The sequence below is a fragment of the Patagioenas fasciata genome, chromosome 9 (genome assembly GCF_037038585.1).
Source record: "Patagioenas fasciata isolate bPatFas1 chromosome 9, bPatFas1.hap1, whole genome shotgun sequence".
In the NCBI taxonomy this organism is placed as follows: Eukaryota; Metazoa; Chordata; class Aves; order Columbiformes; family Columbidae; genus Patagioenas; species Patagioenas fasciata.
The window spans coordinates 24,940,601-24,964,404 of NC_092528.1; the positions used below are offsets into that span (position 1 = coordinate 24,940,601).

The window sequence follows — 23,804 nt, forward strand, 5'->3', positions numbered from 1 at the left end:
GACTGTATTTGCTGACTCCTGTACATATGGATGGGTTTTTGACGGTCTAAGGATCAACTGGGGTGGTTTCTATGGGGTTGGGAAAGGACTCCCTGGGTCAGAAAGTCCTGTTGAAGTGGTTACATCCTCTGTAGGAGCTCAATGACTTCCGTCATGGAAGCCATTTGGTTTTGTGCCCACACTCCTCCCACAGACAAGCTGCTGCGCAACCTCACTGCTCTGGATGGGGTGAACCTTCTTTGCATTTCCAGTCTCAGTTTGTTCATGGCCAGTTTGCTACCATTTGTTCCTATGCCAGGACTGGCTATTAGCTTAAATAGCTCTCCCTGGCGCTGGATGTATTCATCTCAGCGTGTGTGTTGGGAGCAAGCAGCTCCTTGCAGCCCTTGTTTTATGAAGATGAGACTGAAGCTTCTTTAGTTCTTTTGTTGCAAAGATGCAATGCTCAGTCCTCAGTCCTCCCTATCACCCTGCTCTTCTCTTGGGTCAGACTGAACTTACCTGCCCTGAGTCTTCCCAGGACAGGTGAGGAGCGATGATAACAGCCTGCCAGGGTCTAGATGCTGAGGATGTAAAGCCTGAGCCAGCCACAGAGGTAAAGTCGAGTAGAGAGAGGAGAGATCCCAGCAGACCTAGATTGGAGGAAAAATGGATTGTGATGGTGATGTGAAAATACTGTGACATAAAAAAGCCAACACATACTTAATTAACTCTTGTCAGTGAACTTTAATGTGGAGTGTGTGGCTGCCCTGCCTTTCCTTGTCTCCCACATCACATCTCTGTGCATTCTTCATCCTGTCTCATGTCCTTCCCTATGTTTATCTCACCACCCCTTCTGCCAATGTCATTCTTTACTTTCTTTCTGGAAAAGTCTTTCACAGTCCTGTTCTTGACTGTCCTGAGAGGCTGGTCAGAGCTTAACAAGGTGATTGCTTTCCCAAAAGTCACCCCCAGCAGCTGCCAAATGCTCTGAAGGCAGCAAAGAAAGAGCTTTAGACAGGTTTAAACTGTTGGCTGTGCTTATGAGCTGTCAGGGTCTCTGTATGGGTTCCTGTTTGCCAGTGAATTCCCTCCCACTCTAACCAAAATCCAGAGGTTCCCTGAAATTCTGACTCAAACCAAAAGCATGTCTGAAAATTATTGTATGACAAGCAAGCAAAGGCCATCACTTCTAGCATACATATGTACAAAAATGAGCTCAATTTCTGAAACCTGGACCCTGTCAGACTTGACAAGTTAAATCAGTTTCTCCCAAATTCCTCCTGTCTCCCAGCCTTGCACCCACTCTCATGAAATCCAGCAAGAACCAGCCCCCAGTGGCGGTGGTTTCTGTGGCAACTCTAAAAGTCACCCTTTGGATGATCCTAGAACTGCACATCTTCTTCCCATCAAGAAGACCAGGCACTTTAAGTGAAGAGATAATGGACAATCATAAATTGCTGTATGTTGCAATAGCCCCTGTTGCTGCCTGGGAAATGCATTTGTCACCTAGCAACGACATAAGGTGATGAGGAAATAACAGATTTTTAATCTAATGGTCACAAGTTAACATCTATCACAGAGCAGCCTCCAAATTCCACTGATGAGGTAGATATAATTGATTGAGGAGACAAGAGATACCAAACTTTTAATCAGTAAGTGGATGAGGAGGAGGGAGCAGGGGCTATGTTTCCTGTATGTACACATGTATGTGTGTGTCTTCATAGAGGGAATGACAAAAACTCAAGAAAAATCCCTCAGACTGGAGGTAACCCTCAGACATGGGGGTACCCAGAAGATGAGTCTCGGTATTGCAAAACCCTGTTGGCAGCGGTGTGGTGGTAGATAGAGAGCAGGCAGGAGGGGTTGCAGCCCACTGTGCGTTTCGGTGCAGAGCACCTTTGGGCTTTCAGTGTCGTGTCCTGGCTGGCTTAGAGCAGGTGCTGGGGCTCTATGATATTCATGTATTCAAGCTGCTCAGCAAATCGCAGACACGGAGAATTTTCTTGCTGAAGCAGCAGCTTTTTTCTATATCAGAATTGCCACTCAAGCAAAAGACTGGGAGTTCATAGACCCCTCTTAACCAACTCTCTCTCCTCTTGACTTCATTACTGAGGATACAGTTCCACAAATTGCCACCACCACTTGAAACCTCTGTATGGGAGCAACCAGTAGAAAACATCAAAGTTTGCCTTTAGTACAGCAAACTGAACAGTGGCAGAATTCAGTTCTTCCACTTTTCTTCTAGCAATAGACCCAGAACAGGTGCTATGTATTATTTTTCTATACCAGGAGCTCATTGTGGCACCTGACCCCCAAAATACTGGGAATGATCCATTCAGCAGCTCTAAATGGGAAGTACCCTGGGTGATGGCAAGAGGAAAATAATTGTGAGGGGAAGAAATCTGAAATTTGTTTATTGATGGATGATCTCTTTGAAGCCTGCAGTTGTAAGTCACAAGGTTCCCAGGAAGGCTGTGCTCATTTTTATACTGCAGGAGCTTTCTCTTTTAAGAAAACAGCTAAGAACTTGGTTTGGTAATTTACTCTCAAACAAAAGAAAAGGATTGTTCTGAACCAGGACACCAACATGTTCAGATCACATATTGTGTGGCACGTGTGCTTAGCAACTTTATCAGAGATACTTTCTCAGAGGGCGTCATCTCAGAGACTTGCCTTTAATTAGCAATGATCTGAAAGCAAACATTTGAGAACTCTAGGGTTTGGACTGGGTTTATGCCAAACTTTATCAATAAATAACAAACCTGGGTCGAGTATGCATATCACAGCTGGTTAGACTTCTTGACCTTTTAGATGAAGCAAAGCCACAGGGGTATACGTTAAGAACAGCTTAGTTTTGTCAATAATTACTAAAGTAATGGCATGACAACATAATGCTTAACTTCTGGAGTGACAGCTAAACATATTCACGGCAACACGCTTTGTGTTAAATCTGGGAGAACTGCAGTTAATGGTGCGTTTCAGCCACAGGCTGTAAGCTTCAATAACAATCTATTACTGACTGCCGAACAAACCGGGATCATCTGTTCTGTGGTGATCAAAGCTACGGCGCAAACCGCCTTCCAACCCTCTTTAACAACGTCATGTGGATTTATCCATTAAGATCAAATTGGTCCTTGTATTGTGCAATGAAACCACTGGGGATGTGTGTTTTTTCAGATACGTTTTCCTAGCAAACCAAGCCCTGGCAGCTGCGGTGGCAGCAAAGGTGCCAGTGGTGGTTGTCTCAGGCTGGGATGGGTTTGCTTCATCCTTGGCCCATGTTTGAAATCATAGGCACAGTGCATGGAAGATGTTTGTAGGTAGCGCTGCTTTTCCTGTAATACCAGAACTGCAGCTGAAGGCAGCATGTAATGAAAACATAGCCTCAGAATATGGTCTTCGGTGATTCTTTATTTGTAGCAGGTCCTGTTAAATACAGCCATGAGTTAATAAGGAACTAAGATTCAGCAACAGGAATTTGTGAACTGCTACGAAAATACCGAAACAACTGCAAGGTGCTGACCTTAAACTAGTGTTCCTTTAACTTTTAGCAGCTGTTTGAGTGTGTCCATGCAAACCCAAATTCATTCTCTGGCTAACAGTAATTTCTGAAGCATGGGAAGCCATTGGGTGACGTGTCCTCTGGCTCAAGGCACAATGTGTAGAGAAGTTTTAAAAGCTTCAAATTACGGAGGGTAAAACACTGCTGCAAACAAAGCTCTTCCCATGTTTCTCCTGCTAGTGATGCAGAGACGGGGAGCTTTGTGTTTCATTTCATGGATCACAGGAACTGGAGTTCTGTGTTTAACCTTCTCGCAGGTAACCAAACCCCTCACTGGGACCAGGCTGATTTTAGCAATTTTGGGGGGGGGAAGATTTCAACTTTTATAGAATTTATTAATTGGCCCTTTTTAAAAATACTTTTTTAAGGACATGATAAATTTGAGAAAGATTTAACATTTGCAACAGTTCCAGTTAATGCAGAGAAAAAAATGAATGCTGTAATCTTTTACTCTACGGCTTTTGAAATGGAAGAGCATGAGTCTTCAGCAGCAAGGGTGGGTGTTTGTCTGTATTGATAGATTACTGCCTCAGAGCAGATGCACTTTGCTGCAGTTTAACTGTGCTAAGGTAGCTCTGTGGAGGTAAATTGAAGGATGATGAAAGAGAATCCAGAGGTTGTCATTCAGCCACAAAGAATACTCATGGTACCTGTAATCACAGCAATTGGCTGTCTGGCTTTTACCTGTTATTCTAATAATCAGTTGAAGTGCAAAAAACTAAAATATTCTGTAGCAGGGTGGATGTGTGACACGGCAAATTAACTTGTTTTAAAAGGGTAAGTCTGGAAGAGTTGAAACTTCTATACTTTTCTCTATTCCTCATTTGGGTTTCAGCTGCTCATGAAATTTCATAGATAATGTTATATATGAAAGGCTTATTATACCTAAAGACCTCTGGTGAAACCTAGGGACTGAATAGCAGTGTGTGCACAGGATCAGACATGTTATAGAGATTTGTGGGGTGATTTCTTGCTCTTTACAGTGACACAAACTTTGCACAACAAAATCCTTACAAGGAAGTCCTGTTAATTAGAGACGTAAGATGAAATCCCCCAATTATACATATTTGATACAAATTTATAATACCGAACAGAGCTTTCTAGTTTGACTCAAAGTCAAAAATCTCTACATGTTTTGCGTATATGCAGAAAGAAATCCAAAATAATTATTTACAAATTACGTTCTAATAGTTTTCTTCAAGAAATAAATCTAAATTCTTCCACCTTGCTCATTCTGCTTCCCAGTGTTATTGCAATTCTATATTTGATCTGAAGTTGTTTGTAGTTAATTCGGGCAAGTGTTGTAACACGCCTAATGCGAGCTAACCAAAAATTGTATTGAATTTGATTCAATCACACTGACTAACCACTCCAGTTACTTTTTGCCCACATAATCTGAAACTGAGGCTAGGATCAACAAGGCTTACAAAAATAAACTTGCTTGAGCAGAGAGTAGAAAATATACCTGAAAAACAAGTTTCAGGTTCACATATTTGCAATACCTGAAACCTGACTCTGGAAAAGATGCAGCACCACTATCCAAACAAGGAAAATACTGGGTAGGGCACACATCTGGACAAAACAGCTCAAATTTACAGCTACATTCACAATTAGCTACTGTAAAATGAGCTACCAAAGAAGAATTTGATCACAGGAGATTTTCAGCAGACATTTCTGAATAGCAAAGCCCAGTTCTGTAAACAAGTGCTTGTGTGTCCTTGCTCTCATCCTACACTCTTTCACATCAAAAGAAATGCTTTCCCTTTGGCCTACCTTTCATCTGCAAACTATTGAATTTGTTGAGCTCTCTGCGAGGTTATCCACTGGTTTCAATACAGACTGAGACCAGAGACAGGCGGAGGCAAGAGCTCAGCCCTGCGCTCTCTGGGGAGAGCTCTGGTTTTCATCCCTGCAGGAGCCAGCACCTGTAAGGCTCTTCCTCTCTGACTTCCCACTCTAAGATCAGTGATTATACTGGTAAATTATATATAAAAAACAGAACAAGTATCTGTCCTCTCTGATTTACATGTGTTTTCAGTTAGCAGATTCAGAGTTGGACTGTGAGCTTGGCAAGAGGTGAGTGTGCTTTCTGCTTTCTCTCCCGTGGCTGCTCCCACCCCGGGCTCTTTCGGCGATTCTGTGCTCCTGCCCAGCACGCTGGTACGGCCGGTGAATAAGGCTTCCAGGAAACAGCCTTTTCCTTTTTCTTCCAAAAGAGGAAGAGGCTGGCAATCCTTTAAATTTTCAACAAAAACATTGGTGCTGGGTGCCAGTATTCAAAGACAAACCACTTGCATGCTGCTTTGTGCATCATCTGTTCCCACCTACATAGAGAAACTTCTTGTTCCCTTGATGGAGGAAAACTTCTCAATCCTCTACTTGCTGATAATGCTTTTTTTCCATGTTGGTAGATGCGTATTGGAGCTGTTTTGGTCTCCTCATGATGGACTGAAAATTCCTTTTATTTTTCCCTTGTTAGGTGCATTGGGCAGAGCGATGAGAACTTTAGCAGCTGGTATGTGTGGTAAGTTTCGGATCTGTTTTAGAGGGAAAAACTGGCATATAATATTCTTTGATGGATATATAGAGAGAAAGGCATTAAGAGAGACTGATAGCTAGAGAGCATTGCTCCTGGGCTGTCCCTGTGTTCTGTCTTTACTGAATAATGGGAATCATTTATCCATATACTCCTCAACGTACATTGACAACTGAGCTGGGTAAAACCGATGGATGATGCTGGGGAGAAACGCTTGAATTTCCAGCCAGGACTCAGCGCTGAGTGCTCAGCACTGAGACGCTGTTTTCTGGGGACTTTGATCATGTCCAACACACTGATGGTGAAACTGCAACATTTAATGGCTATTTGCAAAAGATGTTAATGAATATGTTAATTTGAAGACATGCAGCCATCTGTCGGTGCTGCCCGCAGATGGTGATGGTACTGTTCCTCTCCCTCTGCCTCAGGTTCCTGATGTTGTTTTTCCTGGCCTTGCTCCTGTCCTGCGGGATCTGCTGCTGCCTGCAGTGCTGGCTGAAGCGGCGGAGCTGCCTCCCTCCCCAACGCACCCTGGCTGTCTTTGCACTCGGCAGCTCGGATGCTTTTTGTGGTTAGTCCTCTCCCTACCTGCTGCAAGATCTCACTGGTCCTGTTGACCTTCCTGTGGCCCACCCATAGCCCAGTAAAAGGTGGCCAGGCTTGAGTGGGAGCCTGATTGCATCTGGGTGATGTGTTTCTGGTGAGCAGTGGGGTTCCCGATCAAACATCCTGAGGGGATGTTCAGACCATGGACTGGAGGGCTTAAGCAAGCCACATCCACTTTTCCCCAGCTGTACCTTCAGGTGAACTCAGTGCTGTCCCTGTGTGCCTAGTTGGGGCTTGGCCACCCTAACACTAGTGGTGTGTGGAAGCTTCTTCTTGGTTCTGGGGCACTCAGCTACCTGACATACTCGTCCACAGGCACTGCCTGAGGTCAGGCAGCCCTTTCCAACACATTACCTGAATTTCTCATCAGGCAAGACCACACTGGTCTGCTTTAGACACCCAGCAGGCAGCTGGACTGACTGATACACCCTGGGGTCTGTCAAAAAGTTGTCTTGGTGGGTGCTGTTCTTTGTGGTAGGCACCCTCAGCATTCCCTCAGGAGAACCCAGGCTTTTGAGGACTGGGATATAATGACTGTGTGTAGCAGCCAGCATCAGCAGGCTGGGCCAGACAACAGTCCCTCCAAGAAGGATGAAGTTAATTTTGTCATTGGACTAAGCCCTTCCCAGAGGAGGTATTACCTGCTTTCTGGGTGATCATAAACGGTGTCTCCACAGGGAGGACCCAACCCAAACCAACCCTAATTCTTCTGTTCTCACTTCTTGTATAATATCTGGGGTTTATGGTGAGAGGCTTTGGCATGCCATCCTTCAAAAATTACATCCATACCTTTCTTGTTTCCAAGTGGTTTGGCAGCTCCTCCCAGACTCATCCCTCTCACCCCCACACTTGCTCCTCACACCTGTCTGCTGTACAGTTACAGCTTTGCTTCTTCCCCAGCAAGTGAAGCACCCCAGTGCCCGTTGTCTGGATCTCCGAGCCCCTGCATGACTGCAGAGATGTCCTCTTCTCCTGCCTCACAGTTCAGCCTCGGGGGAACTGACTTGCCTCCATCCTACGAGGATATTATGAAGGAAAACAAGCTCTAGACACCACATGTTGGCTTTCTGCAATTCCACTTGATTCATCGGAGATCTGTTATGCGACAGTAGTGTAAGGGCAAATCAGCCCTTTCCACTGGGGTTGGCCGAAAGACTGAAAAGCAGAACGTATTTCATCTGAACCTAAAAGGGAAGACAGATCCAACAGAATAAATGCCAAAAGTACATGTTGAATCTGTCTCAGTTGCTCAGCCTGACATTTTGATAGGGCTCTGGATTTCAAGAAGCTCCCTCAAAGATTTGTCTGTATTCAGGGTTTCTGGCTCGGTCTCCAGATTTATCTCTTCAGGCTGCTCAAGATGGTGCAACCCAGTGTGTTTTAGGACTGAATGTTGATAAATTACCTGATAGTTACTTCTCAAACTTAGGCTGCCTCCTTCACTCGGCACAGTGCCAACAAACACCCTCTGGCAAAGTCATGTTGTTCTAATTCATTGTAATGCAATCATGCCACTCTGTGATGAAGGATCGTTTGCCACATTTGAAATATTTAGCGCAGCATATCAGATTTGTCTAGTGCAAAAGGCAGCAAATTTATGGCCAGGGAAGAGAAAGCAAGAGATGGGGATTATATAAGGAGTAGCAGCAGGAGCTGGTTAAGAGAACAAAAAAGTGAGTTTGTTTATTTGAGCTGTTCTTAATTTCATACTGAATAACCCCAGCTACTCTGGCCCTAACCCTGCAGACCTGTGGACTCCGAATGGCCCAGGACCCACATGACATGAATTAGGGAGCTAGGGATTTGGTGCTTAGCTACAGAAATTTGTTAGGATGAAGAATGTAATTTTCTTCAAGGTAACCACTGCAGACAGATGGAAAGAGACTTCAAGAAGCCATCCCGTCTGCTTTATACCCAAACAGGATCAGCTCTACCTAAGGCTATGCCCAGGAGATATTAGCCTGTGTAGCTCTCAAATTTCTGAGGAAAGATGCCAAATTTCCCCCTTAACTGGATTCCAAGTGAAAGCAAATATTTCCTTTGTCTGTCATGAGCAGGTCACTGAAGGTGGGATCCAGCCTGCCTGACCTGTCTACCACTGATCTTTCAGAAGCGAGGACTGGGGGCTGTGGAAGGAAGATATCACACCTAGTACTGTGCACCACATGCCTGTGGAGCGATGAGCTCCCAAAGTGGGCTGCTGGGTCCATCTTAGGTACCCTAAAAGATTAATGGAAGCCCACAGCCTGTCTCGTGGAGCAGCTTCCCGCCTGCAGATTGGGGTTAGTACCAGCTCTCCTGATCAGGAAGGAAACTCGGAAGATAAATTCACTAAAGGTTATGAAGTGTTCACATATTCTCATAATGAGGCTATACAAGTACCTTCACTAGATAAAGAATTATCGTATATTTTGAGAGACAAATTCTCTGCCAGCGCCACTACAAATTATCTCCATAAAAATCTTATTTTAGAAGCAGCTTTAATGTTTGACTCTTGTGTGAAAGGAAATAAATGTTACTGTTGCAAAATGAATGTTTGTGCCAGCAGGCTAAAGTATTACAGGGTTTATTAATAGGGAAAATTAGCAAGTACAGACTCAGCCAGTGGAGAAATCGAGCAATTCCTGAGTGTCCTTACACTGGCTGAGCTTAGTAAGAATTGCAGGTAATCAACACCTCTCAGGGTCAGACCTCTTATATACATAACTGCTTCCACTACTCAACCCCTTCAATTTATGCCCTGAAGCATGAGATTTGATTATGTTTGTCACTTTAGCTTGTGTAGCCTGCTAGCGGGCATTAAATTAGCCATCGCTTCCTTCCCACCTACACACTGCGTTTGCTTTAGTGACCCCTTCGTGGAAGTGAACTCCACAGGTTGTCTGCGTTATATGCTGCATAAAACATTACCATCTCCTGCTTATTAATTGCTTGTCTCTGAATAAATTGCTGCCTTTAATTTCATTGAATGTCACCTTCTAATCAGATGGCTGGAGAGGCTAACAAACAAGGACTGCTCTGGTTTCAGTGCCTCCATCACTCTACATCCCTATTTCACAAGGTCCAGTAAGCACAATTCATTATCAAGGTGGTAAATCCTTCCCCAGCCACCCAACAGAGGGCAAGCGAGGCTTTCAGCAACACACCCAGGAGGCTGCTGCTCCTGCAGAAACATTTGTGGGAAAAGGTTTGTGTTGCTGCACTACCAGTGTGTATTCAAGTGCATTCAGCTTCATGTTTGAAGTGCTTTCATAATTCACAAAAGGAATAAAATTATTCCATCAAAATTGCACCAACTAATTTATAGTAAAGCAAGTTAGTGGCTATCACAAAATGAGGCTCCAGCTGGAGTCACCAGCATGGGATAACCTGTGTCCTGTGGTACTTGTGCCATGTGACAAGAGCCATGGGCACTTCCAAAAACTTCCAGTGTTGCTTAGGGCTGGGGTGGGCATAGACTAACCTTGCTGCTGGTTTGGGGTGGGGAAGGAGAGCATCCTGAGAGGGGGATCAGCCATCATTACCCTGGTCCTTTGCTTCCTGATCATCAAAATGGAGAAAAAAAATCATTTGCTTCTACAAATATATTTGGGATGACTCCACTGACCTACCTTTGCCCACAAAAGCTGCTTCTCCCAGCCTACCCTTTTACTCCCAGGTGCTCCAGCCAAACTGGCAAGGTTTCTCCAGGCCTGTATTCAATTCCTACAAAAGCAGAGATTTTACCTGGTATCCGATGCTTTTGTCAGCACTCAGCCTTTAATGAGGGCAGTTAATGAAGTTTGTGTGATGTTCCCAGAGTTACAAGGAAAGATGAACCATTCCTATATAGTTCTATCACTTTAGGAATTAGGTCTGCTTTCGAAAAGCACTTGTTCTGTTGTGACTCTCTGGCTGCCACATCCTCTGGCTTCTGACTTTGAGAAGAAATGCAAACTGCTCTAGAAAAACACAGAAAACATCAGAAGGCAGACGTATTTCTGGGAGAGCTTGTTTTCAGTAAGCCTTGAGAGGGAGAAATGGGAGCAGTACAGAGGAGCTAATTGCTTGGTGACCATCTGGAAATGAAAAACAAAGGGGACCTGGTGAGGCACATGGCTGGACTTTCACCTCCGCAAATCAAGAGCTGAATAATAAAGTCATAAACTGGCTCTCAGGCGAAACAGAGCAAAACCAAAGGCAGCTGAGTCATAAAAGGGTTACCAGGAGGGTTGCACACGAAGATGTGAAGATAACAGAAATGCTCATTAATCTGTTGGGGTCTTTTTTATTGTCATTTGAAGACTCTGGATTATGGGCTAAAGGCTTTTGTGCAGGGTCGAGGATGGGGCCAGGGACTGATGCTCGTTCTCTTCGGGTCACTAGATGGCACAAGTCTGGCTCTTTCCTTTCTCACTCAAAGGCAACTTAGAGCAGGGACCCAATAGCTACAGGGAGAAAACAGTCCTCTGCATCCTGTAACAGTGCTTGGACAGAATATTTTGGTCATTAATTTCTTGCCCACAATATTTAACAGATGTAGAAGAGGAAACCGTGGGTGTCCAGCCCCAGCTGAGAGAGAAAAGCTCAGTTTCTTGGTGGAGTTTTGTTTTTCTCTCTTTAGAAGTTTACAAAATGACCAGAAGTCAAGTGTCTGAACTGGGGATGAAGTCTGCTTTCCCAAGGGCTGGTGTGTGTTCTTCCAGGAGAGCAGTGATTCCCTTCAGGGGAGTCAGAGCAGGACACCTGGCAAAGCACCTTTCTGGGCAAAACTTGGATGAGGGTTAGAGAAACACGATGCTGACAGGCAACTGCATTTATTATATCTCACAAATGTTACAATATGTAAGGAAAACAGAATTCTGAAGTAACATTCTTATCTACTAAAAAAGATTGTTCAGATCTACTGAATTCACACAAAAATCACATTACAACATGTGAAAAGAAGGGAAATCCATATTTTGGAAAATATTAATGCAGCTGCAGTAGGAGATAATCTAGTTCACAAGGTCACAGTAGGAGTTCATCCTAATTAGAGCCAAAGTTACCAAGAGTCCTTATGAATAAGGCTGACTGAAGTAGTGAGAGGACAAAACATTGCACACAGAAAAGGACAGTCACTGCGGATGTTCTTGTTTTATTCTCTCTCTCACTTGCGCATATCAGAATCGGAAATCAATACCTATCTGTAAGGCATGAAATCAACTTAGCAAAGAGCTTACCAACAAGAGTTTATTTTTCACAACCTATAAGCAGCCAGAGCCCTGACAGCCTGCGCCGAGCTGTGTGCTGTCAGTGGAGAGGGCAATGAGGAGCCCCAAGTTCAAGGTGACACCGTGGGACAGGTACAGCAGGGAGGAAACCTGGGAGCCGAAGGTCTCAGATAAGTCCCCGACTCTGCCTGTACCCTGGGAAATGAAACAATGAGACTCAGGTGCCCAAAAATACAAAAATATTCCTTGGAAGCTGGTGGAAGTCTGGAGAAGGCTAAAAAGCTGTTGGCACTGGAGGATTAAATGTTGGGCCTCTGCTGGAAACTGCATTTGAGCAAGGAGCCTCAGTAAGCCATTAATTGCCATCAGGAAGGCAGAGTCAGTCTACTTTCATATCCAGCAAGATGCTGCTGAACGGCATGTAGTTAGGTATTAAGGAAGTACCTTATTATCTGAGCTTACCTACAATGTCTTTAGCCTTAGGGGCTGGTGGTGATTTTGGAAGAAAAAATAAGTCCTGTGTACTTTCTGGGAGGTTTCTTGCTAATGAATAAACAACCAAACTACAATCTGCATCGAGACATGGTAATGAGTTAATGAGGAGTAAATACTGTAGTCATGAAATGAAAGTCAGAATTAAATCAAACAGTGATTTAACAATTAAATATTAACAACTGATCAAAGCATCAGATAGACTGTCAGCAGGATTTGAATAATGAAGCAATGCAGCGTTGGACTGGTTATTACAATACATTAACCCAGCAAACCTGGCTGTGACCTTTTCCTAGTCCTCTTGTGCAGGAAATGGATAGATTCTTAAAAGCTATAGTAGAGTGTGGCTAAAACAGAAACATGGTTAAAGAATTAACCCTTATCCTACAGAGATATTGAAGAAGAGAAAACCTCTCAAGTGTTCGTGCAGCGTTCTTTGTATACGTGTACATTTAAGGATGATGAGTTAAGGTAGTATTTGGGGTATGTGTGTGCTTTATTTGTGTATCTCCAGGGGGAACATGGGGCTGGAGGGACTAATGAGAGCAGTCCTCTATATTCACCCCTCACCAGGGCATACATGTTTAATCCCAAAGTCTCCACTGAGCTGCTGCTTGGCATGATCCACGCGTTGCAAGTCACAAAACAACTCCCACCATCTCAAAACAAGCTGAAGACCATGAGGACAAAGGCCCAGAAGCCTACTCAAATACAGCATACTCCAGAAAAATGAGAAATCAATGGTCTGAGATCTGCAATGACACCCACATTAGCAGGTGACTCCAGACTACTTCTCCTCAGCTAAACAAGAAATAATTCTTCCCAGCCAGAGATAATCTTCGTGGCTCTGATAAAGCTATAGAAAACTGCAACAAGAGCCTGGTGAGTGTTCCTGAGTGTTAGTGGGGAGGGTTAATGCATTGCCTGCATAGTCTGGGAAGGATTTGATGCAGGATTTTGGTCCAAGTGATGACGTCTTTGCTCAGTACCTCCTCCTGAGGAGTGTCTCTGAACTGGATGAATTGGGCTGGGGCAGCCTGCGGCACTGGGGGTCCTTTCTCCCTCAGGGAGGTTGTGAGAGCATTTGCCTTGCTGAGGAGGAGAAGGGATATGAGCATTAGAGCAGGTGCTGAGCACAGCTCTGCCTCTGCAGTGGGTTCACCCTCCCTCATGTCCCTGAAGGAGCAGGGGCACAGCCCAGGAACCAGACCCAAAACTGAAACGTCCTCAGAGCTTCTCTGCCCCGGTGCAGCATGCCAGTGCCAGCTCTTCTGGCCCCAAAGCCCCACAACAAATACATGTTTCTGAAGGGACTGTGAAAAAGTTAAAAAAAAACCACCAACAAACAAACAAACAAACACCAAAACAAATAGACAAAAAACCCCAACCAAACAAAACAACAAGAACAAAAGCCACTGGATGCAGATTCCTGCAGTAACAGGCAGAAATTCCTGTCACCTCCAGATCTCTTTGTGCATTCTTGGAATAATCCATGAATTCATCACATTGCTCATAACTCTTGTACTCCTTGTCTCTCAGGACTTAGCAAAAAAGCCTCCGTCACTTCTCCTACTGTGTTTGCATCTGTTCATTATAGCTCATCTGCTGGCAATAAGTTGATTTCAGTTTGGCTAACATAAATGCCTGTCAACCAAAGCAGCATGAAGCCTGCAGGCACGAAACCTCCCTCTCCTGGGCAGCAGCGCTGCCATGAAAGCTTTTGCTGAGATGGTTGTGTTGTGCTCTGAGCCTTGTGGAGGTGCTTGAGCCCGCAGCAAAGCCATATGGACCCGCTGTTGTCCCGTCTGTCCCAGGGCCTGAGTGTTGTTTGATTAGGAGCCATGGCAGGATTTGGGTTATGTTTTAGCACTTCTGGTCAGTTCTGTGCTGGAGAACAAGATGCTGCTTCCAGGATAATCCGTTAGAGGACTTAGGCCCTCATCTTCCATCATAGGGGCTATCAGAGATGCTCTTTGGGACACAACCCACTCCATTCACAGTCATCCCACCTCCCTCTTGCTCTCGTAACATAAGGCTTCGCTTCATGTTGCCTGGAAGGAGAAAGAGAGTTTCTCCATCCAGTCTCCTCACCAAGCAGTCAGTGGAGGAAGCCAATCTCTAGTGTGTCTCAGTACCCACGGCTGTGCACAGCCTCCCGAGACTCCACTGTTGTTTCTCCACTGTCCCTGAGCAAGTATACCTCTGGGCTGAGAGCCTTTTCTCAGCCCCTGATGCCCATGATGTGGTGTTCATGGTAGAAAGAACTGGATTCGGGCAGCTCCTACCAACCCTCAGAAAACTGTGTCTCAGCTTCTCTTCCCATTAAGAGCATGGAAGAGCTTTTGCATCCATCCTAAGGGGATATGTTAAACCACACTGGTTGTTTTTGTCACCCACTCTAGACATGGCTGATGTTTTAGCCTCATCCAGCCTATGGCAGCCTGGATTGCAGCAGGGGACAGCAGTCCTGACCTGGATTTAAATATCTTTTGGTAGAAAGGGGACAATAGATTTTACTATCATTTTTCCTAGTTTCTAGTTGGCATAGACATGTTGTCATGCCAAAGATCAGACCTTGGATCTTCACTCACTTTGTCCAGACAAAATTTTTACTAAGCAGAAAAAAGCTGGCCATTTCCAGCCATCAGTGAGTCTAGGGTATCTGTAATGTACATTTTAGCACTTACTGAGAAGACTGCATTTTGCAGGGAAGAGTGCATCTGAATTTGCAGTGTTTTCTCAGTGCAGAGGTTGGTGGGCCAAAGAGAGGGCCAGGCATTTAACATAGCTCTTTATCTTCTGCTAAATTCTCCAGCAGCCTTTAAGAGGAGCACACTCCCATGCTGAGTGCACAGGATCCAGGTGTTGGCCAGATGATCAGTCCCTCTCTCTGCCTGTATTTTCTGCTTCATGCATTCTGTCGACACATTGCCAGACACAGAACAAATTCATCTTACAGTTTGCGAATCTCCATGCAGAACACTGGGGTCTGGTCCAGGAGTGGCTGATTTATCTCACTCATACTGATAGTGTTGAACCAAATGCTGAAAGAGTTTGTGTTGGTTATTTCAGTCCGTGCTTACACAAGCAGCCTCAGTGCTCAAGACAGCAGGAATCCCTAAAGCAAGATCTCAGAGATTACTTTCATGAAGGAAGTTTTTTTTTTTTTTTTGAAACTCTAGCAGTACAAACATCGCATAATGTACATCCTTGAAATTTAACTTTGCATCTGTACTACAACCACAGGATGTTGGGTCTCTGCAATCCACTGTGAAGAGAAGCAGAATTATTTCTGGAGCACTCACTTCCTTCTCACACTCTTGTGTCCACTGCATACATTTTGGCAGTAGCTGTTTGAGAAGATGGCAAATGCACATTTGTTACGATTGTCTCAGCTGAGGAATAGCCTTTCCTCAAGGAGTAGGCAGAGTGGAATCTTCCAGAGCTGGTCTCTGTGAGGCACAGGGAGAGAAACAGGATCTACTAATGAGTGCTTGGTGACTTACAGCTGCAAAGCCTTGAAATGCAAAGAAAGCAGCACTCCAAGGTATGACATAACGCATTTCATGCCACACTTATACCTCAGTTCCCATCTGAAGACCCTGATGTGCTTTTTAGAGCTGCTGAAATAACACTGAAGATATTGCTACTGTGGATGTGCAACCATCCTGAAGGATGTCCCTGAAGGACTTTTCCCACCCTGTGTGCCCGAAGCACACCCCAAGCAATGGCTCTGTCTCTGAACTGTGTTTCAACCCTACCACAGTTCCTCACCTCTGAAGAGACGCATACAGCAGGTGAGCAGGGCCCCAGATAAGAAACAGCCAAGTGACCCTGCCATGCCGAGCCAGCACGACCAGCCAAACTTGTACTGGATGCCCAGGAACACATTGTGGAAGACCAGAGAGGAGCGCTCCACGTAGACATCAATGGCATACCACATCGAGCCAGTAATGCCCGGGAGACCTGCAGGACAGGAGGGAGGTTCCACAGAGTTCCCAGATGGGTCACGAGGAGATCACAAACATAGAATTTGGAGTTATAAACTGCTGGTTTGCCCCTGTTCATTCTCAGCCCAGTCACTTTGGTGGGTCCACCCTGGCTCTCACTAATACGAGCACTGGCAGGCAGAGGCTGTGCCCCATGGCTTGGCACTCAGGTTTCTGCATTAAAAGGCAGAAAGTTCCACCCTTCTCAGCTCATTCATCAAGTTATTGCAAATTTACTTCAAGAATTTAATTTGACTTTCAGAACTTTGACAGCGTTTTTCAGATAAACTTTGGGTGGTGAATGGAGGATATTTAAAAGAACCTCTCGAATTCTGTTACATGTGCTCCCAGTAGCCGGGGTGAGTGACATGTTAAATCTGCTTGTGCTGAAACAGAGGTAGATGCTCGATATTGGCATAAAGTCAAATGAAATTACTCAGTACCTAGTTAGCAGTCTATTTATTCTTGTATATAAAATTCTCCCGGTGGCTATAACAGCATATCACCTCAGTCAGATGGTTATTTATCACCTAGGAGGTACATTTGTGTTATTATCCTTTTATTAGAGATTGGCTGCAGAGATTTCAGACTAAGTGACTTGCCCAAGGTCACATAATCTGTCTGTGGCAGAGCCAGGAACAGAACTAGAATGCCAGGACTTTCTAGTTCTTCAGCAATTAGGTCTCTTAGCCCTATCAATAACACTGACTTCTTCACAGTAAAATAGCAGTAAATGGAAGTCAGTCAAGTCAGAGTAAAGTCACCTGGCCAATACATGAAACGAAAACAGATAAACTCAACTATGTGCTGTTAGGGGAAGGCAGTAAATAGAGAAAGCTATATTGCACAAATAAGCCAAATAAAGATCCTTCCCCCATGTTTACCCTCTGGAAAATCACCAATTCCTCTCCCCAAAATAAGAGAAGGTTTTAAAGCTTTTCCTCCTTTGCTGAAGGGTGTCCTGCAGGGTGGGGAGACAGCAGAGAAATACCTGCAATGAGCAACATAACTCCAGACACCAGGCAGATGCGCAGCTTGATGAGCGGCTCATCGGGAAGGAATTTCACACAGTCCAGCCCCAGGATGAGGAAGAGAAATCCGAATCCTGCCAGGATATCTGCTGTGATCATCATGGCTCGGGTCAGCACCAGCTTCACTGCAGGACAAAAGCGGATCACTCTAGTGCACAAGGAATGGAAATGTGGGTGGGTAACGGGGTCAAATCCCATGGGAACATTTTATTTCTGGAATGAAGCTCTCTCCAGCTTCCCCTGGGAGTAATACCTCACTGAGAAAAGAAACATGGCTCTAATACATATGTGCACCAAATTCTCTGTCATGGGGTAGGAATTATGCTTTTCTTGTCTGTGCTCAGTTGTCCCCGCCACTTGGAGAAACATCCTTGATTGTTACATACCAGGGTGCTCGGCGTAGATGGAGTCGTACTCATCGCAAGTTTGGATCCCATCAAAAACGTTTGTGACACATTCCCACCACAGTCCACGGCATTTTGTACTCACCTGTGGGTTGAGAAGAGAAAAAAAGACTGTAAGTTAATATTTCCATCAACATAGTGGATGGTCAACTAGACACTTCAACAGAAATCCTAATCCAGTTATGTCTATGGAAAACCAGAGCTTATTATCTTGAAGAAGAAAAAAAGCAGCCGGATGGAGAAAAAGGACAATGTTTCCTCTGTCCCTCCTAATGGTTTTAAAACAGAGCCAAAGAAATTCAGACTAGACATTAGGAAAAATCTCTTCCTACTGGTAAGCATAAAAATTCTGAAGGAAATTTCTGGGAGGACCTGAGGCGTGGCTGAAGGAAAGATCGAAGAGCAGGTTTGATCACTCCTTGCCAAATGCTTGTCTAGGCTGAGCTGGGCAGGGCCATGGACCAGATGACCTGAAACTTTGATGTCCATGCTCCCTTTACGCCATCTGAGAAGGAGCAGCTCAGAGGGGAGCGTGACTGATGGGGCAGGCATTGCACAGGAGCCAGGCACCCGCATGGGAGGTGTCTGCGGCGTGGTAGAGTCCTTTGCTGCGGAGTGGAGGTGTGGATGTGAGCCCCTCTCCAGACGCGTGTGGGAGCTGCCCCCAAATGACTCAGCTGTAAACACTGGCTGGAAAATGAGAGGCAGCCGGTGCTGATCCTGGCCCTGGGGCTCCCGGTGTGCTCCCGGCTATGGGACCACGCGTGCCCGAGCCACACTCATCGCTGAGACATCCGGGCTCAGGCAGACCTTGCAGTAGCATCACAGCTAATTGCCTCCCTTGTCCTGAAGGTGTAGATACCATTCCCAGCCCAGCCATCCATAAATCACTTTAATATGGGAGGTATTTTCATTACCGATGCAAATATGGCAACAAGCACCTCTGAAACATTCCTGGAATTGCTCATACAAGGAGTGGAGTTAATGTCAGTGCAGCTTTGGACTCCAGCCGGCCCCACTGCTGCCAGCAACACCCGCTGCAGCTAATGGAAGGAGAAACTCTCATGGGGAATGGGTTTCACACAGGGGAAGGGGACAGAGCTTGCTTGAATGACACAACAAATCGATTTTTCTTGCACTGTGTAAATCACAAAGCAGATAATAATATATCTCAGCCACTTAATAAAGTCTCATTCAGGATGTATTGAAGTCAGTAGCCAACTGCAATATTGCCTCCACAATACAATGTCTGAGGCAAACTGTACACCTTCTCTGTGATACTGTACTATGGATTAAAAGCGAGTAAAAATGACTTGCTATTTCAGACTGGCAAAAACTATACTATTTATGTTTAAATGACAACAATCTTCTGTTTTGTGAGAATGAAAACTACTTCTAATTTGTTAGAATTTTGTGGCGGGTTTAATGAAAAATATGACCAAAAAATTAGAAGCAATGCTGGAAAAACCTGATTTCACTGATTCTGTGTTTTTCAAGAGAACAATGTCAAGTGAAACAATTTGCCATGTTTATATTAGACAAAAGTTTTTATCACAGCCCTCTTAATCCAGCTGCGACTCCTGTCTTAACTCACCACTGTTTAGGCTGTGCTTGAAATCAGCATCTTTTTATTAGATTACATTTTATTCTTCTTGTATTTATATCATTTCATCCTCCTCTCAAACCACTGTAGGTTTATTCATACTACCCTGTATTCAGCTAACACTCTCAGTTAATTCCTCGCTTGCTCTCATTAGTATTGTTTTTCAATCTTACAAGCAGCATTTTCATCTAAATTACTTATAAAGAGACTAACAGGATTCCAGGCTTTGTTAGCCTACAAGCAAAACAGAGGTCTTAAGGTGCCACAGTTGTGATCACAGTCTAGCTCATGAAACAACTCCCTTCCCAGACTAGAATAAAACTTAATAAATGTTTTGTGCTTCTTGGGATGTTTCAGTTGTCACCTACTCGTGCTAGCACTGAACACAGGCAGGAGCAGGGATCAACCCATCTCTGTGCAGCACGTGCTCATCAGGAATAAATTTATCACTGCCTGGTGCAGGAGGGATGGGAATAGATGTCAGAGGGGGAACCTGCAGCTGGTCTGAGCCGCTGCTGAGTGATTCTGTTATCTGCCTCTTAACCTTCTTGGCCATCCCTTGCTGCCCACTGCTTTGTGCACTGTTTGTCCTTCTGGTTGTTAATCTGCTCCCAAACTACACTTGGACATCTGCCCTTGTACAGACAGCACAGACCCCCAGGCACACGGGAACTCTCTGTTGTAAACAGGAGTGGGGTCAGGGCTGAGGCATTTTGTGGACATGGAGGGGGCATGGATTTCTCCATCCCATGGCAGGACCCATGCACCATGTTGGTAGCACTAACGCCCTATTGCCTCTTTCCCCCTATAGCAAGTCTGCTCCAGCTTCACTGGGCCCAAGGACTCCTCCCAGGAGCTAAAGAGCCACGGCCACACTCCTCATCTCTCACTTTTGTTACAAAACGCATTGCAACGACCTGCTTTCCCTAACACAAGTATGCATGTAAAACACAAACTGTGTAATGACTGTAATATGCATAATTATATCCTATGCATAATGTATAATTAATATTTAAATAATTATAATACAAAAAATGACAGAACAAGCATACACATCCTCTTCTGTGGAAAGCACAGAAGACAAACATGTGAGAGATGTTAGTCACAGTGTTTTACTGCACTGTATAAAGGTGCCAACACACAATGATTACAAGCCCAGCACAAGAGTAAAACAGGCAGCGTTTAACAGTAGTGGTAATTTTTGTAATCTGCCTGCAACAGGAAGGGACTGTGTACACAATACAGTTCTTGATGGGAAGCAGATTATGGGCGTTTTTCCAGCACAAACTACTGCAAAAATTGACCCAGGCTTATCTTGATGCTCACACAGAGTGCACCAGCTAAGACCAATTTCTGTGTTGCTGTAATCTTGCTGTTTCTGAATGCTGGCTGGGACCCTGCAGCCCCTCTGGAGGCGGCTGATCCCGACACTCCCTGACCTCTTTCTCCTGGGCTGCTCCTTTGCAGCAAGACCACAGTGACAGCTTCATCCTTCCCAGCTGCTGGGCGCCAGGGTCAAAGCTGGGTGGTTTCTATGCTGAAGGATTGGAGTTCCTTTCTCCTGAAGTCAAAGTTGCCTGAATTACCCTTTTTCCAGCTGAAAACAGAAGTCATTGTGGACTCCACACTTTTCTGGCCATGGATAGTTCACCTGCATTCCCCTATTTAGAGAGGCAGTGAGTCATTAGGACCATTAAGGAGATCAGTCCGTCAGGTATTAAGGCTGGGGGCATTTTTCTCCATTATTTAGTATTCACACTCAGACCAGGAATGTGAGAGTAGTGGCGACTAATAACCAGCCCGGGTGTTAATGGAGCATTTTGTGACAGCCCAGCACAGGTGCCTTTCTGCCAAGAAGACAAGGTTACATGGCCTCAGGGTAAAGAACTGGATCTCTCCTGGACTCACTTTGCTCAGGATTTGGGTTCCTCTCTTCTGTTTTTCTTGGAAATGATGCCACAATCTGGGATCCATTTGGCTTTTCTTAGTATACTGACATCTTCAGCTGACTACAGACAATTCATATCCTCCTGAAATGAATCTAAAATATCTCCTAAATTAATCTGATAAATGAAGAGTGATATCCCAGCCAGCAGCAGTGGGTGCACACTCTTTTCCCTGCCAAGAGGCTCACAGAACAGACACGCTGACCATCAGCAACCTCACCACGTTGGATCTATGACCACCTTGGCATCTCTAACCAACTTCCAGTGTGGGACCTGCAATCAGATTGTCAGGATTTCTTTTGGCATAGGGAAAAAAGGTATTTTTCTGGTAATCAGTTTAATCTTTCTTTTCTCAGATAATTAATCACTTGTTGTGATGCTGCTAAATGTTGCATTGCCATCACTGAGTACGGAAGAGCTCTTCAGGTCTCCTATGCTGGATAGCAGACAGAAAGTTTTCTGCTGATATATTCAGACAAACTCTGTCTTGCAAGCTGTTTCACCTTCACTGCACAAAGTATCCACTTTGCCAGGAAACAGATTCCTACACTATGGACCTGCAGCCCTTAAATGTACAGAAAGTGCTTATTGCTCTGGGGAAAAAAAAAAAAAATAAATACAAACTTGCAGGAGAAATAGCGATGGTTTGGGGTCTGGCATCTCTGGGGCACACCCTGCATGTAAGGGGCATTCTTCTCCCTTGTTTCCAATTTACTTTTGCCGATACCTTTCTCTAACATGAAGGTGCTATTGTCTGCACAAGTTCAAGAACACGTTTTTGAGTGCTGGATCTGATGCCAGTCCCCATGCTCCCCATAACTTTCTGCTAGCCCTATAGTTCAATGGCTGTTAAGTAAAATAGTTGAAAGGCACAAGTGTACACATGGGGCATTTCCACCAAGAAGTCTGATCTACAGAATTAGAAACATCTGCAAAATGTCCATGAAAGATGGAGATGCAGGATAACAGTACTCAGGTTTGTACATATTTAAATCTAGAGCCTGTAGACCTTTCCTGAACTTACTAAATGAGAGCAAAGCCTGGCAGAGAACTGTACAAAATACTACTTTTTCCCCGCTCTTGCCAGAGTAATTAATTTCATTTTCATCCACTTTTATCCAGCACAACAGGGAAAAAGTCTATGAGAGTGGAGCAATGATAACAGGAACCAAAACTCTCTCTAGCACACATTTGTTTCGGTGATCAGGCTCTCCTCACCCCAGCCTTACCTCCAGGGAATCATCAGCGTTCACCATCCAGCAGTCTGTCCAGGTAGATAGTATCAAAAACCCAGTAGAGAAAAAAGCGAAAAAGCAGCCCACATACTGGAGGAAAAACCTCATGCCAGCAGGTGCTCAGCACATCCAGGGGGGTGAGAAAAACAGTGCCCAGCCCTTGTTCTTAAAACTGGGGTGGAGGCAGAGCCTCAGTGTCCCAAGTCACCACCACCCTCTTCCCGTGGCCATGAAAAATGGGACCTTCTCAGTTCTGCAGATGCCACCCGTTAATGATGGTCACAGGGGCAGCGCTCACCTGTGATGGGGACGGGAGGAGGGTGAGCGCCCACGGGAGCTGCTGCAGCCAATCCGCCCGGCACAGTTAAAGTTCTTGTCATGCCTGGCTGCAGAGAAATGGGGCTGTGCAGAAGGGCATGCAGGTAAGTCCTGGACTTGCAAGGGAATCAGATATCATTGCAGGTTTTGGCAAAGTAGGAATTTAAAAAATAGAATCAAAACTTGTTCTTTGGGGCTGAAGTTTCGAGCATTGCTAAGGGACACACAGAAAAGATATCATGCACACACAAGTTTATTCCTTTACATTGGTTCATGTTTTAGCAGTGAGCAACCATAAACTGTCTTGGTGTAGATCCCAAGTTCTTTGGTTACCCCATTGGTCTCTGGTCTGATTCAATGTAGGAAAGTCACTAGAAAGTGAAGGGAAAAGGCAGCAGTCCTAGGACTTCAGAGCCAACACCAACAACCATCCCAGCTCAGATATGGAACTCTGTATTCTGCATTTAAGCCAAACCTAGATAGTTGTCATGCCCTGGACTTCAACGTGTTCGTGTCCTGAGTCCAGCTCTCACATGCGAATCTTGAACTTTTCAAGCCACCACCAGTTTGGGGGATTTTGTTTGGTTGGATTTTGCCTGTTCACTGACAGCCATTGCAACCTCCCTGTTTTCCTGCAGGACTCCTGGGGTGAGAAGGGGTCACACAGGCTGCTGGGGACTCAGCACTTCTTCTCACACAGCACTGAGAAACCCAGCAGAGCTCCAGAGCACCTTCCAGGAAAATCAAGGAGAAGCGGGACTAGAAATTCCTCCCATCCCAAAGGTACGAATGCACAGAAAGCATCACATTCTCAGTGATCTTTATTTTTGAAAAGAGAAGCCATAAAACACTGGAGACCTGCCTTTAGTTGGCAAGTCCTCAACACAGGGCTGAGGAGCAGATTTTTT

The 23,804-nt window shown here is 44.9% G+C and overlaps 2 protein-coding genes across 3 annotated transcripts; one reads left to right on the forward strand and one right to left on the reverse strand.

The window, feature by feature from the left end:
- The first annotated feature begins 3,590 nt into the window (after nucleotides 1–3,590).
- TMEM207 (transmembrane protein 207) lies at nucleotides 3,591–9,650 on the forward strand. Of its 2 annotated transcripts, none has more exons than XM_065845165.2 (5): nucleotides 3,591–3,801; nucleotides 5,583–5,620; nucleotides 6,024–6,068; nucleotides 6,509–6,651; nucleotides 7,587–9,650. In XM_065845165.2, exons 1-5 carry the CDS (start codon nucleotides 3,709–3,711, stop codon nucleotides 7,733–7,735), a joined length of 468 nt encoding a protein of 155 aa, XP_065701237.1. In that variant the 5' UTR covers nucleotides 3,591–3,708; the 3' UTR covers nucleotides 7,736–9,650. The 2 variants fall into 2 exon arrangements, with proteins under 2 accessions (XP_065701237.1, XP_071668755.1); XM_071812654.1 differs by having other exon boundaries at nucleotides 6,024–6,059.
- Nucleotides 9,651–11,555: 1,905 nt separating this feature from the next.
- On the reverse strand, nucleotides 11,556–22,892 carry CLDN16 (claudin 16). Its single transcript, XM_065845017.2, has 5 exons — nucleotides 22,573–22,892; nucleotides 17,777–17,879; nucleotides 17,351–17,515; nucleotides 16,145–16,336; nucleotides 11,556–15,822 (listed from the first exon to the last, which is right to left on the reverse strand). Exons 1-5 carry the CDS (start codon nucleotides 22,684–22,686, stop codon nucleotides 15,683–15,685), a joined length of 714 nt encoding a protein of 237 aa, XP_065701089.1. The 5' UTR covers nucleotides 22,687–22,892; the 3' UTR covers nucleotides 11,556–15,682.
- Nucleotides 22,893–23,804: the final 912 nt, after the last annotated feature.

Bases quoted from the DNA above. Each gene is read 5' to 3' on its own strand.
- TMEM207 (XM_065845165.2), top strand. From the start codon at position 3,709: ATGTTTCTCCTGCTAGTGATGCAGAGACGGGGAGCTTTGTGTTTCATT. The intron at 5,621-6,023 runs GTGAGTGTGCTT...TTCCCTTGTTAG, and splicing joins GACTGTGAGCTTGGCAAGAG to GTGCATTGGGCAGAGCGATG. The intron at 6,652-7,586 runs GTTAGTCCTCTC...CTTCTTCCCCAG, and splicing joins CAGCTCGGATGCTTTTTGTG to CAAGTGAAGCACCCCAGTGC.
- CLDN16 (XM_065845017.2), bottom strand. From the start codon at position 22,686: ATGAGGTTTTTCCTCCAGTATGTGGGCTGCTTTTTCGCTTTTTTCTCT. The intron at 17,516-17,776 runs GTATGTAACAAT...TTTGTCCTGCAG, and splicing joins CATCTACGCCGAGCACCCTG to TGAAGCTGGTGCTGACCCGA. The intron at 16,337-17,350 runs GTATTTCTCTGC...CCTGTCCTGCAG, and splicing joins AGTTATGTTGCTCATTGCAG to GTCTCCCGGGCATTACTGGC.